Source organism: Oryx dammah, unplaced genomic scaffold (assembly GCF_014754425.2).
Source record: "Oryx dammah isolate SB20612 unplaced genomic scaffold, SCBI_Odam_1.1 HiC_scaffold_27, whole genome shotgun sequence".
In the NCBI taxonomy this organism is placed as follows: domain Eukaryota; kingdom Metazoa; phylum Chordata; class Mammalia; order Artiodactyla; family Bovidae; genus Oryx; species Oryx dammah.
Window position 1 is genome coordinate 3549656 of NW_024070211.1, and position 14308 is coordinate 3563963.

Below are 14308 nucleotides of genomic sequence, written 5' to 3' on the forward strand. Positions count from 1 at the left end.
CAGAGTCAAGAAGTCAGGGCGCTGGGGACAGAGCCCCTTGTCAGTGTAACCATCCACACTGGGGGGTCTCTCAGGGCTCCAGCCCCCTCTGCTCCTCCCCACTCCATCTTTCTCCTACTCGTGCCGCCGTCCCCCACCAGAGGTGAATGGCATCAACTCCCAGGCCACCAGGATCTCAGCCAGAGGGGACTGGGTTCCCCAAGGCACATTGGGCGATGTGCGGAGCCATTTCTGCTTCTCAAAAGTAGGCGGGGGGTGGGGGGGGAGCAGGGAGGAGCGTGTGTGTGTGCTAAGTCCCTTCCATTTTCTCTGACTCTTTGCAGCCCTATGGACCGCAGTGCCACCCGGGAGGCTAGGGTGGAGCACAGGAAGGCAGCAGCTACTGGGTCTACCGCTGGAGGCAAGGGGTGCTGCCGAAGCCCACGGGATGCCTAGGACAGCCCCCCAGACGGGTGTCGGGCCACGTGACAGTGGTGAGGGGTGCACAGTAGCCCCCTCCCAGATGCGCAGGCTTGCCCTTCCACGTCTGTGCTGGAGGCTTCCTGTGGTCTGCCTGCACCTGTGGCCCCCTCCAGTCTCAGCCAGAGGTGGGCACCCACAGCTTGCAGATGTAGGTGGAGAGTTCTCTGCAGATTCTAGACTAAAGCGCTTCCAGATGTGAAGGGATACCCTGTAGGCACACGCGTATCCACATGGAGGGCCTCCCAGACAGAGCTGCTCCTTGACCCAACCCTGCTCTGGCTCCTTGAGCTCTTTTGCTTCTCTTAGGCCTCAACTTCTGGGCTTCCATATTCATTTCGGCATTGTTCAGCCAGGAAAGCCCAGGCAGCTCTAGTGGTAAAGAATCGGCCTGACAATGCAGGAGTCTCAAGAGATGCAGGTTCGATCCCTGGGTTGGGAAGATGCCCTGGAGAAGGGCATGGCAACCCACTGCAGTATTCTTGTCTGGAGAATCCCATGGACAGAGGAGCCTGGCGGGCTGCAGTCCATGGGGTCACAGTCGGGCACGACTGAAGAGACTGAGGACGCATGCACTGCTGAGTCAGTTCGGCCAGGATTCACCTTGATGTCTGATGGGACTCCTCACTCCCGTTGCTAGGTGACACCACCATGCCTGCCTTCAGCCAGATCCTTCTGGTGGTGGGTTAAGCTAGAATCTCCGCTACTCCGGATGTTTCTTCTTAGTAATTTCCCATCCACTGACCTCCACCTTGCACCTTGGCTACAAATTCCCACTTTCTAGGTTCTTCTATTTGGAGTTGAATCCAGTCTGTCTCCTCCAGGGCAAGACTTCATCAGAGCGGTTTCTAGCCTTCTGTCTCTTGGTTACCGTGGACTCGGGGTGTTGACGGGGAAGCCTCAGCATGTTGACCCAGAAGCCTGCTCATCAGTCCAAGTTCCTTTGTTGGAAAAAAGTTCGATGGCAACTTCTTCCCAGCCAGGCTCACAACCTTCAACTTCTCTCTACTAGGGCTCTTGGGAGTTAGCAGTCCCTCCAGACCTGGTCCAGAGACCCCCCTTGAATAAATGGTCTACCTGGCTGTGCTTTAACAAGTATTACTGAATGTTTTTCTTTAACTTATCCTCATCCCTTTCAGGTGGGAAAGGAGAGAATGTGGGCTCATTTCCTTTCAGATGCTTGGGGAAAGGCCAAGTCCTCTTCCGGTGCGTCAAGCCCCCGCCCCCGCAGGCCCGAGCACCCTGGGGTGGGATTTGACCAGACAGCTGTGGGCGGGGCGGGGGCAGAGGGAGGAGGCGGGGCCTCCTTTTTCTAGGCCATGTGCCACCTGCTTTCTGCCCAGGGGCATTGCCCCGGCACTCCCCTGCCAGTGCGCAGCAGCGAGACGCTGGGGCCTGTTCCCCGCAGCCTTCGGAGTGGATTGCAGACCTTGCGAGCCCTATGTCGCTGGCCCCCCAGAACCCAGAAGATGCCAGATGGGGCTCCGGCCAACCCCAAAGGGTGCAAGAAGAAGGGGCTGGTTAGACACCCCCCTGGGAGGAGGGGCCCAAGCCTCAGGACCTCTTCAAGAACCTCTAGGTACGTGCCTGCCTCCCTGGGATGGAGCCCTCAGTGGAGACGAGCAGGGAGGTGGGCAGAGAGCTGGCTCCTAGAACCCATTTCTTCAGAAAGTCTGAGCCTCTGATGTCGGCTGCGATATTGCATTTTCTGTACTACCAGGGCCCTTGGGGTCCATCAGTCCTCATAGGCACTTGAGGCCTAGAGAGGGTAAGGGATCTCTTGATGGTCACACAGCATTTTGGAAGTAGAGTTGCAGCTAGAACCCAGGGACTCAGGTCTCTTGGCTCCAGATACAAAAGCCAGCCACCAAGTGGGGTCACGGGACTGGTATGCGAATGGAAGGGGCTGGTTCTGATGTGTGACCAGGTCCAACCCTGTGAGACAGGGAGCTCTCTGTCTCTTGGAAGCCTGGCTCGGGGTGGAAGGGAAGGAGGCTCCCTGTGCCTCCCGGCTCTGCCCTGCTGGGGGCTGTTGCTCCCGGAGGTTGCAGGCAGGCAGGAGGTGCTCAGATCTCCCTGCAGGAGCTAATCACAGGGAAGGGCAACAGGAACCCGGGCATCGAGGGGTGGTGTTGACCGCGGATGTAAGGAGGCTCAGGAGGGAGCTGCAGGCCAGGAACCGCACGCGGCGGGGCAGGACAGACTGAGCACCGGGCTCTCTTCCCCTCTCAGATCTCGCCTGGGGATGAAGAGTTTCATCACCATCACCATCCTAGCCAGCAGCGGTGAGTGAAGGTGCTGGGAAACCCTCCTTCTGACCTCGACTCCAGCCTTTCTCCCGTGACTCAGCCGTTGGCCACAGGCTCTCAGACCCGCCGCTGGGTCTCTGCTCCCTGGCTCTGCCGGGCTTCCTTCCCTCTCTGTGGCTGTTTACTCCTCCAGCCACCTGTAAACACGCCCAAGGCTGTCAGCATTAACTATTTACGAGCCTCCAGGGCGCAGGGCGCACAGTTGAGCAAGCATCACAGAGTGATGCTGCTGGCTGGGCGTCAGGGCACTCAGCGACACTGGGGTGCTTGTGTACATAGGAAAACGTGTGTGTGTACAAACATGTGTATGTGCAGACAGGAACTAGTGAGCTTGCATGCAGGCATCCGCAGGTCTATGTGTAGGGGTGTGTCTGAGCACATGGTGATGTCTGTGTGTGTAACACACGTCTGGAAGATTGGTAAGCACGAGTTCACAGCAGGGTGTGTGTCTGGAGTGTGTAGGTGAATGTAGGGTGCACACATCTGCACACGCATGTGTGGAGCAGTGTCTGGGTGTGAGAGGTAGCGGAAGATGATGGAGGTGGTCTGGGGGCCTCTTCCTTCTTTCTGGAGGGACCACCCCCAGGACCACTGAGGCTCCTGACACACGGGCAGGCATCCTGGCGGCAGGTGCCCTGTGTAGGCAGAAGAGAGGCTGGGTATTCCACTGGCCTCTGTCCACCTCTTCAGCACCCCTTGAACCCAACCAGGTTTGAGACAAAGAAAGAAAATACCAGAGACAGGATGAAGTTTAATGCAGCCAGACATGAGAATTGGTTGGTTGAATTCAGGCAAAGTGACCTGTTATTTAGAAAATAACCCCTTGTGTCCAGCCCAGGCCAGGGGCCGGGCACAGAGGCTGCAGGCTGAGTGAGCACAGCGTTTGTTTCTGCTGCTCCAAGTGGAGTGTGCACGTGGCCACTCTGAGTGTTGCACGTGTGTGAGAGTGGGAGTGTGTATGTGTGTGTATAGGTGTGGGAGGCAAGTGTGGGTCTATTTGTGAGACCATGTGTGTGTAGGAGGTATTTGTGGGTGAATGTGTGTGTAACTGTGTGATAGATGGAGGAGAGTGTGCGGCAGGTGAGTGTGTGTTTATATCTGCCTGCGTGTAAAAGTATGACTTGCGTCTGTCCTGCATGTGGATGGGTGAGTTTTAGGTGAAAACCGATGGTTGAGGGGTCCCAGGGATGGAAGCTGCCCCCCACCAGGGGTAACACCTACAGAATTAGGGGCAGGAGGCCAGGACCTCACAGAGGGCAGTGGGTCCCAGGCCCTGGAGGGGAGGGTCTGTCTTACTTATGAACACTGCCCCTGGCCCTGCAGCACTAACGGAGAAGCCTGTTTGCAAATGGGGGTCCGTCTGACCCCCAGGCTTCTGGACACATATTTGATTCCAGTGACAAGAATCCTGCAGAACAGAAAGGGCTGGGGGAGAGCTGATGTTACTGGGAACCCCTCTCAGCCCCCCTCTCTCTTCCATCGTGGCCAAATCAGACACAGGCCCCCAGGTCTCAGGGACCGCTTCTTCCCTGCCCCAGACCCAGACAACCATTTACAGGCTCTAAACCACCCTCTTAAGGTTGTTGGCCATTTCTCCCCACGCCTTTGTTTCCTCTTTCATTTGCTACTTATTCTCTGTAACGACAAAAATCCTGAAGATAGACTGGAAGAGGCAGGTGGAGAGGGATTCCGGGAAGGCAGGCCTGGCCCAGGGTCCCAGTAAGCCCTGAGTGGGGACGCTGTGGGAAGAGCAAGGGTCTGGTATGATCTAGGTGCTTGCACTTCCCTGGAGGCTGGGGTTGTTATTCCCACTTTACAGATGGGAGAACTGAGGCCTAGGGAGCCTTAGTTCTGGGTCGGCATCTGTCTGACTCCAAAGTCTGTGCCCTTCCCACCAAGGCAGGTTGAGGTGGTGAGCTCCCCCATCATCACTAGGGTTGTTGGACAGCCAAGTCTCCAGAAGCAAGTCGTTTCAGCCTTTAGGATTCCATCTGGGCTCTGTTTCTGAGATTCTTGGCTTCCTCCCTCTCCCAGTACATCTCCTCTATCAGGCTGCAGAGCGGGCGGGGAGCATGACTTGAGAGCAGGGGGAAAGGTGCCGAACAGCCCCAGGCACAGCTGGAGGAGCCTCCCAGGGGAGGCAGCAGGGGTGAGGGGTGGTGAGCTGGCATCCCAGCTCCTGGGGGGTCACAGACCCGCGTCCAGGTCTGGGCTCTGCCACATTCAGGCTGCATGGGGCAAAGCACCTCTCTGAGCCTCAGCTGCTCATCCATAAAATGGGGTAAAAGCAACCCTCCTGCCTGTGTGTGTGTGGGCGGTGTGGTGTGCTGCCTCACCCAGGTAAGAACCCAAACACCAGGCTCGATGTTGACTCAGCTGGGAGCCCGCACGCCCAGGAGCCCGGGAGGCAGGGAGACAGGAGGGCCACAGACAGCCCCGGGGGTGAGCAGCCTGAAGGGAGCCAGGAAGCTGACCTCGGGAGTCTGCTGCTATCGGAAGGGTTGTTGCACTACCTGTGAGACAAGGACAAAAGGGAAGAAATGTATACATGGGCACGTGTGTGTGTGCGCGCGCGTGCGTGTGTGTGTGTTCACTGTGTGTCCAGAACACCCATTTGTCTCCGGATTCATCCTGAGATTCTCCAGCCCCAGGCCCTGCTGGGAGCCCAGGAGCCAGGCCAAACCAGCAGGGCCCAGGACCGTGTTCAGAAGAGCACGTGGCATCTGGGAAGCCCCTTAGGGTGTGTCAGGCACTCGGCTCTCCCTGTCTGGGTCCAAATTCTGGCTCCACTGATTTTCAACAATGTCTCCTTGGGCCAGTTGCTAAATGCTCTGGGCCTCGATCGCCTCATCTGTAAAATGGGTTTTTTTTTTTACAGGGTTGTAGTGAGCGCTTGATGGATTCGGGCGTGGAAGGGCGTCGGGCAGGGCCCATATCGCTTTATTCTGGGGGCTGTGGGGCTCAGGGTGAGGCCGTGGGCAGCGCACCACACGGGGCGCCCTGTGGAGCACTGCCTCCTTCAGCCCTGCCCTCCTCCCCTGCCCCAGTCTCCTGTCCCCTGACCCCAGCCAGGTGGGCAGGAGAGGCCACGAACGGGGCCAGGAGCTCACCACACCCCTCGGCTCTCTCTTGCAGTCCTGCCTGCAGCCCGCAGCAGCCTGCTCAACCTCAAGTCCATGGTGGAAACGGTCACTGGGAGGAATGCCATCTTGTCCTTCGTGGGCTACGGCTGCTACTGTGGGCTGGGGGGCCGTGGCCTGCCCATGGACGAGGTGGACTGGTAGGTCCCAAGAGGCTGGGCTGCGCTCAGAACTGGGCGGACACAGCCCAGGGCAGACCGTCCCCAATCTCCCAGTGGTGGGGGAAGACCCTTACCCCAAGGAGGAGGCTTGTGTGCTGAGTTTGTAACCAGAAGCCTGACATTTGACCTATGTGCTCCTCAACCGTCTGGGACACTTCCTATTGTCTGCTTCCAAGGTCTTGGGCTTGGAGGCATTCAGTTCAGTCACTCAGTCGTGTCTGACTCTGCAACCCCTTGAACCACAGCACGCCAGGCTTCCCTGTTCATCACCAACTCCCGGAGTTTACCCAAACCCATGTCCATTGAGTAGGTGATGCCATCCAGCCATCTCATCCTCTGTCGTCCCCTTCTCCTCCTGCCCTCAATCTTTCCCAGCATCAGGGTCTAGAATTTCCATTCTCAGCAGAACCTTTGACCTGTCCCCAAACACAAATGGGCTTCCCTGGTGGCTCAGACGGTAAAGCATCTGCCTGCAATGCGGGAGAACTGGGTTTGATCCCTGGGTCGGGAAGATCCCCTGGAGAAGGAAATGGCAACCCACTCCAGTACTCTTGCCTGGAAAGTTCCATGGACAGAGGAGCTGGGTGGGCTACAGACCATGGGGTTGCAAAGAGTTGGACACAACTGAGTGATTTCACTTTCACTTTTCTTTTCACTTTCTTTCAAACACACATGAGCACAATGGTCACACTGTTGCGCTGGACAAAGCAAGGGCTGCGACCCCTGCCTGCTCAGACAGGAGGCCCTGAAGAGCAGGACTGTGCCGCCTCCATCAGCTGGGAGTTCCTGGAAGCCATGGCTTGTCCTCTGCTCCTTTCCCCCACCCAAAGCAGCCAGCACGAGTCTGGCATCCCTGAGAGCTTCATAAATGCATGTTGACTAATTGCCTGCCTCTCACCCGAGGGGATGGGACAGCCACATCAGCAGTGGCTCCCTGTCGCCCACCCCCAAGCCCCACTTACCCCTCCAGACCTTGGTCCCTCCCTGGCCATCCTGCACAGCCAGGAGTAGCCCCTGCATCTGGCTGGTCTCCTCCCCTGTGGACCTCACCCAGGCCTCCCTCCCACCCTGCCCCTCCTACAGCTGCAGCCAGGGCTCAAGGGTAGGGAGAGCTGGAGCTCTGGGGAGAGGACAGAGAGAGGGGGTCACTCACAAGATTCTGGGGCACTGGCCTGACTCCTTCTGGCTGTGTGACTTCAGGCAAGTAACTGCCCTCTCTGGGCCACCATCTGAAGGTCTTACTCTTGAGGGATGGGAACAGATGATCATGGCAGGGCTGACTGCCAGCGGGAGAGGGGCACAGCCTGGCCACGTCTTCCTACTCTCCCCTCCCTGCCCCTAGGTGCTGCCATACCCACGACTGCTGCTACCAGAAGCTCTTTGACCTGGGCTGCCACACCTATGTGGACCACTATGAGTACACCATTGAGAACAACACTAACATTGTCTGCAGTGAGTGCCCCCCCGTCACCCCCTTCCCCAGGAAAAGCGTGAACCGCCAGCCATCCCCCGAGCCTGTGCCAGTGGGCAGGGCTGCCAGTGAAATACAGGATGTCCCAATAACTCTGAATTTCAGATAAACAATGAAAAGTGTTTTCATGTAAGTTTACACTGATTCAATGGACATGAGTTTGAATAAACTCCAGGAGATAGTGAAGGACAGGAAGCCTGGCGTGCTGCAGTCCATGGGGTCACAAAGAGTCAGACAACAACAAATATCCTAAATATTGTGTGTGTGTGTGTGTGTGTGTGTGTGCACACTAAGTTGCTTCACTAGTGTCCAACTCTATTTGGCTTGATGGACTATAGCCTGCCAGAGTCCTCTGTCCATGGGACTCTCCAGGCAAAAATACTGGAGTGGGTTGCCATGCCCTCCTCCAGGGGATCTTCTTGAGCCAGGGATCGAACCTGCATCTCTTATGTCTCCTGCATTGGCAGGCGGTTTCACCTGGGAAGCCCACATAGTGCATGGAACATACTTATTCTAAACCTTAGCAGAAAATTAATTAGTATTAGTATAAAATAAAGAAGTAACATAAGTATATCCCACATGATATTTGGGATATACTTATACTAAAACACTTTTGTCTGAAATTCAGATTTCACTGGGCACCTTGCTTTTGTTTGCTTGCTTGATAAATCTAATAGGCTCTGGCATATCCCCTTGAAGCACTCTGAGGCCCCCACCTGAATGGGCACCCTGATTCTTCAGTCCCCACTTCAGCATTGGAGAACTTAGACAGCGATCTTGATTCAGTGGGTCAAGTTTAGAGCGTCCCAGTTCTCTCTGTTTTTAACCAGATCTTCAGGTGATTCTGACACTTTGTAACAGGCTGGCCAGAGAGTTGGGAGTCCTGTGTTGACACCCAGGTTTGGCCAGCATCTCCTCCCCGTGTGGCCCTGGGCAGGGTCCTTCCCCACCTCGCTTCAGTCTCCCCATGGGTGCATTGAGGGGTTTGGATCTGAGCAGACCTCTTCCCTTCTAGTCCTCTCACTGGGACCCCAGTAGATGAGGTGGCCCCATGCTAGGACACCCAGTGTTTCTAGGGATTTGATATGCTGGAGCCAGGCCTGGCAGGTTCCCTCCCTTTGCCATAGACTCTCCATAGCCATTCCCCACCCGAGGGGCGCAGCATCCAAGCTGTCAGCCCAGGAGTCCCTCCTGTGGTGCCTCCCCTTAGCAGTCCTGCCTGGGCCAGCAGGTGTCCCCTGGGCAGCCCCAGGCTCCCTTTGTCCCCTTACATTAACCAGGCTATGTGTCATGCCTCACTAAGAACTCATGAGCAATGTCAGTTTTCAAAAAAAAAACCAAAACAGCTCAAGACTCCTGCTCTCTGGGAAAGAGTCTGGTGGGGACCCGAGCACTTCTGATGCCCCTTGGCAGCCCAGGGCTGAGTGGTCCTCAGATGCTGCCATTCAGATGTAGAATGGAGGTGCTGCTCCCTCCTCAACCCCTAAGACTGTAGACCAACCTGAGCTGTGGTTTTCACACTGGGTTCTGGGGATTTCTGGGACCAGCAGGTCAGCTGCTGTGAGCAGTGATGGGGAGGTATCCCTGAGTGGTCCAGCTGGCTCTTTGATATATTTTGTAGCTCAAGTGGCTTCTCTTTAAGCTGCTTGAGATATTCGTCTTTGGTAAAGAGTTTCACATCAGAGAAAGGATTCTGCTGTTAGAAAGTTTGCAAGTTTGCAAACCATTGGGCTAGTGGGTAGTTCTTGAAAGGGATTCCCTGAACCTCAGCATCAGCATCACTTGTTAGAAATGCAGTTATCAGGCCCCCACCCCAGACTCACTGAATCTGAATCTCTAGGAGTGGGGTGGGGCAGCCTTTGTTTTAAGAGCCCTCCAAACAGATTTCATTTTCTTGGGCTCCAAAATCATTGCAGATGGTGACCGAAGCCATGAAATTAAAAGACACTTGCTCTTTGGAAGGAAAGCTATGATAAACCTAGACAGCATATTAAAAAGCAGAGACATCACTTTGTTGACAGAAGGTCCATATAGTCAAAGCTATGGTTTTTCCAGTAGTCACATCCAGTATGGATGTGAAATTTGGACCATCAAGAAGGCTGAGCACCAAAGAATTTATGCTCTCTGACTGGGGTGCTAGAAAAGACTCTTAAGAGTCCCTGGTACTGCAAGGAGATCAAACCAGTCAACCCCAGAGGAAATCAACCCTGAATATACATTGGAAGGACTGATGCTGTGGCTGAAGCTCCAATACTTTGTCCACCTGATGTGAAGAGCTGACTCATTAGAAAAACCCTGATGCTGGGAAAGATTAAGGGCAAGAGGAGAAGAGGGTGACAGAGGGTGAGATGGCTGACTGGCATCACTGACTCAACAGACATGAATTTGAGCAAACTCCTGGAGATAGTGAAAGGCAAGGAAGCCTGGCGTGCTGCCATCCGTGGGGTCACAGAGTCAGACGCGACTTAGCAGCGGAACAAAGACAAGCAGCTGACCCTAAAGCTCACCTGAGACCGAGAACTTAGGGGAAGATGATTTCTGAAGGCCAGTAGTAACAACGTTTGCTCCGTGGGAGGCACTGAGCTAAGCTCTTCATGAGCATTTTGCTCCCTCCATCCTCACCACAGCACCCTCCAGAGTCGGGGTGCTGGGATTCTGGGCTTGAAGAGAGGAAGCCTGTGATGGTAGAAAGTGGGGAGGGGGCGGGGTGGAGAAGGAGGTTAGTTCCCGACACCTGAGTTTCTACCCCAGCTCAGCCCCAGGTTAGCTGGGTGACTTAGGCAAACCACACCCCATCCTGAGCCTCAGTTTCCCCAACTCAACACTGTCCTGTTGGGCTTCCGTGGTTGTGTGTTTCCCATACGTCAGGGGTGCCTGGAGGGCTGGGAATGCAAGAGGCTGGGCCCCGGCCCTGACCTCCTGCGCCTGCAGGCCCAGGGTGGGCCCCGCGGACGATGGTGCGGCCGGCCCAGGGCCACTCTCGGAGGCCCCCCTGTGACCTCAGGGTCTGCGCGCTCCACTCTCCACAGGCGAGCTCAACCAGACCGAGTGTGACAAGCAAACGTGCGAGTGTGACAGGAGCGTGGTTCTGTGCTTCCAGCAGCAGACGTACAGGGAGGAGCACCGCAACTATCTCAACATCTACTGCCAGGGCCCCACGCCCAACTGCAGCATCTACGAGCCGCCCCCCGCGCCTCCCTAGGTCCCCTGGGGGCTGGCGGAGGAGCTGGGAGGAGGCTCTGGCTCTGGGGGCCAAGCAGATGGAGCAGGTGGAGGTGGGGGTGGATCGGGAGCCCCTGGTGCATCTGGCCGCCTCCCCCGGGAACCCTCCGGTAGTCCAGAGGACTCAGAAAGGTCTGGGCCCTGGCCCTGGCCACCAGGCTCCTCCAGCCCAGCCCTGGGTATGGCTTCATCCTAGATGCAGCAAGGGGGTGGCGCGTGCCTTGTTGGGGTCTCCCCCAAGTGTGGAAGAGATCGGGGGCCTCTGAGAGGGGCCTCTCGCTGACTGAGCCAGGCATGAAAGGGTGGATCCCAGGGTCTTCAAGACCCAGGCCTGCAGCAGCCAGCATGGGCCCAGAGCTCCGGGTGTCCTAGGAGCAGGCTCCCAGGCAGACGGAGTGCTGGTCACAGGTCTGGGTTCTGAGGGCCCCTTGGCTGCTCCCACAGGACGAATCAGGGTGATCCATGCTTTGGAGGCCTCCAGAGCCCCATTAAAGAGCAGGTGGCCCCATCCTGGCCTTCATCGTTGGCACACGAGTCCCGGCCCAGATCGGATGGTCACAGGGCTTGCATCCCAGCCCCGAAGTCCAGCCTCAGTGACCCAAAGAGCCTCCGAGCAGGCTCCTGGGCCCTGACAGAACCCACGTGCATCCCTCCAACTCCAGGTCCACAGGGACCCAGATGGGGTCACACACAAATGTGCCCCCCCAGGCAGGCCTTCCTGCCTCTCCCACTGACCCACTCAGGTCAGAGGAACAGCCTGGCCATGGCTCTGCAGCCCTGAGCAGCTCTGAGGGGGCCCCAACCCCAGTGTCCCGGGTCTGTGACAAACACACAGGCCAGAGGGTCACGGCCTAGACAGCCAGGCCCTCCCCCCCACCTCCCCCCATGCAGCAGCCAGGCCAGGGGGTGGAATGGGCCAGAAGCCTCTCTCCCTGGACAAGGAAGGACAAGGCTGCAGCCTCAACTCAGAATCCTGCTGCATGAGGAGGGCGCAGAGAGCTGGAACCCAGCTTGGGGAAGAGGAGACAGAGGCAGGAGGGACCAGGGCCAGGCATGGGGCCATGGGGAAGATTCAAGAAGGGGTAGACAGGGAACAGGGAAGGGAGGGGGAGCGGGGAGACACAGGGTGGGCAGACTCCAGACCAGAGCAGTCTTGGCAGGAGAAGGGGGCGGAGGAGTCTTGGGGACGGGACACCACAGGCCCAGGGGGCCGCTGGCCGGAGTGGGAGGGCCAGACCAACCCCCGATGGGCACCAGCACTGATGTCTTCCCAGGATTGCCTTCCTCTCCTCCCCTGCTGACTGCAGGCGTCAGTGGCCTCCAGGTACCCAGGGCGCCCCACCGCATCCTGCCTTCTGTCTTCGTCTGGCATCAACCCTGAGGGCCCAGTGGTGCGGCAGTGTGACCCCAGGGATACTCAGAACATACACCAGGAATCTTGGCCTTCCCGGGGGCCCCTGGGGACTCACAGTCCCCAGGGCAGGGCTGTGGGAGCGGCGAGAAGGTCTGTAAAAGACCACGACGGGACTGGACGGGGCCCGCCAAGCTGCAGCGTCTGGGCAGCCTGCCCTGGGGGCTGGGGTCAGCACTCACCGAGCGTGGGACCACTGCTCAGCCCCTGCTGTCATGCTGGCCACAGGGGTTGACGGCTATGGTCCCCCACGTGCCCTGACCCCATCTGCCCAGTTGCCAAGATCCTCCTGGAAGCCCACCTTTTCCTCGCCATCCCAAGCTGACCCCCAACTTCTCTGAGCTGAATTTCCACCCCTGCCACCCCCCCCAACCCAGGCAGGGATGGAGTCAGGATGGGTCCCCCCCGCAGAGGTGGGGACCACAGAGGCCTGGGTCCCTTGCCCATGGAAGCCCTGGCTGTGCCCCCAACACACAAACACACCTTCACCCTCCTGAAAGTCTGGGTGTTGGGAGGCAATTCTGCTGCTAAGGGGTCCTGCCTGCCCCCCCACCTCACCCCAGACTCTCCCAGGTGCTGCGACCCCAAGAGACCATTCCCAGGACTCAACATCCCCTCCTCAAACTATTAAAGGCCCTTCCTCAACTCCTCACCGCTGGATCCTCCCTGGCACGGCACCCACTGGCCAGGCACCGGGGGAAAGCACAGTGGTTCCCTCCCGGGTCTCCAGCTCTGGGGAAAATGGGTTCCCTGGTGCCTAGCGGCGAGCATGGCCTGCCCCCTCCCTGCCCCTGGCCTGACAGGAGCAGCTGCCCTCCAGCAGAGGTGCAAGTGTTGGGAGGGTTGGAAAGTAGGGCTGCGGTCCAGTGATCGGACAACGCGAGCAACCAGTGGGCTGAGAGCTTGCCCGGCGTCCACTCCACGATACTCCCCATCCATCCCATCTTTTTTTCTGTTGGAGAACCAAGGCCCAGAGAGGGCAGGTAACTTGCCCAAAGTCACCCAGGCCATTAGTGATGGTGCTGGGCTCTGAATCTCAGCCTCTGACTTTTCATGTCACCTCCTTGCACCTTCTTAACAAGGACTCGGGCCGCTGGGGCCAGTGGGACGAGTGACTAAGAGCCCAGCAGGGTGCCAGGTCCTGGGTCCTGGCTTGACCCCTTGCCTATGAGGGGCATCAGTTTCCCCAAGTGCAGAGAGACCAGAGCAGCTGTTTCAGAGGCTCCCCAAAGCTGCGGATTTTCCAGCAACATCCAGGGTTGACTTTTGGGGAAGGAGAGGCTGAGCAGACAGGAGTCAGAGGCCTCCTACTCATCCTTCCATGAGCAACCCTGCTTTTCCTGCAGAACCTACTGCCCCTTCACAAGAGCTACTGCAAAGAGAAAAGGGACTCTTCAGCCAAAAGATTGAAAAGCCCTGGACGTGGTCATCCATTGCTTGGTTCATTCATTTAGTGAAACTGTCCTGGTGGTCTGCTATGGACCAGGCTGGGATTCACAGTAGACACCACTGATCAGACACAGCTCCTGCCCACAAGAAGCCCACAGTCTGGGAGGGAGAGGCGGACACGTGGACCAACATCCCTGATGTATGGGGCCAGGTGGTGTCAGGATGGAGCCCAAGCCTGTCTCTGCCAGTCCCGGAAGTGGGTGGGATGGAGCTGGAAGTGTATTAGATGCCCCTGGAGGTGGGGAAGGAGAACAGGGCCATGGATTTTGAGGAAGGACTCTGCTTAACCCAGTCTGAGTGGTCTTTCTCTCCTCAAGTTAGTGAGGCCTTTGATGCTAAGGCTTGAGGAGGATGTGGGACTTCCTTCCGCTGGTCTGAGGGCGGCCACCGACAGACGCTCTCCTTGACCACAATTTGGGCAGGCTCTCGCGAGATCTTTTCTCAACCAGGGCTCCACATGTGGGTTTCCATTGCCCCATTTTAGCAAGAATCCTGCTACGTCAGTTCATTGAGCACCCCCACCCACCCCTGGTATCTGATCAAATCTCTCATCCTCCACCCTTCCCCCCACCAGTGATATCAGATCACCCTCACCCTCCTTCTCCAAGAATCTTGTTTGGTCAGTTCAGCAGGAATTCCCTACCCTCTCAGCAATTTTCCATCCCTCCCTCCAACTCCTGCTATAA

The 14308-nt window shown here is 57.3% G+C and overlaps 1 protein-coding gene across 1 annotated transcript; it reads left to right on the forward strand.

Annotated features, from left to right (window-relative positions):
• Nucleotides 1-1818: 1818 nt before the first annotated feature.
• PLA2G2F (phospholipase A2 group IIF) lies at nt 1819-12818 on the forward strand. Its single transcript, XM_040229456.1, has 6 exons — nt 1819-2038; nt 2692-2744; nt 5904-6048; nt 7412-7521; nt 10570-10742; nt 12037-12818. Exons 1-5 carry the CDS (start codon nt 1929-1931, stop codon nt 10740-10742), a joined length of 591 nt encoding a protein of 196 aa, XP_040085390.1. The 5' UTR covers nt 1819-1928; the 3' UTR covers nt 12037-12818.
• The last annotated feature ends 1490 nt before the right edge of the window (nt 12819-14308 follow it).

Coding starts and splice junctions, on each gene's coding strand:
- PLA2G2F (XM_040229456.1), top strand. CDS start 1,929: ATGCCAGATGGGGCTCCGGCCAACCCCAAAGGGTGCAAGAAGAAGGGG. Junction 2,039..2,691: donor ACCTCTTCAAGAACCTCTAG/GTACGTGCCTGC, acceptor TTCCCCTCTCAG/ATCTCGCCTGGGGATGAAGA. Junction 7,522..10,569: donor CAACACTAACATTGTCTGCA/GTGAGTGCCCCC, acceptor CACTCTCCACAG/GCGAGCTCAACCAGACCGAG.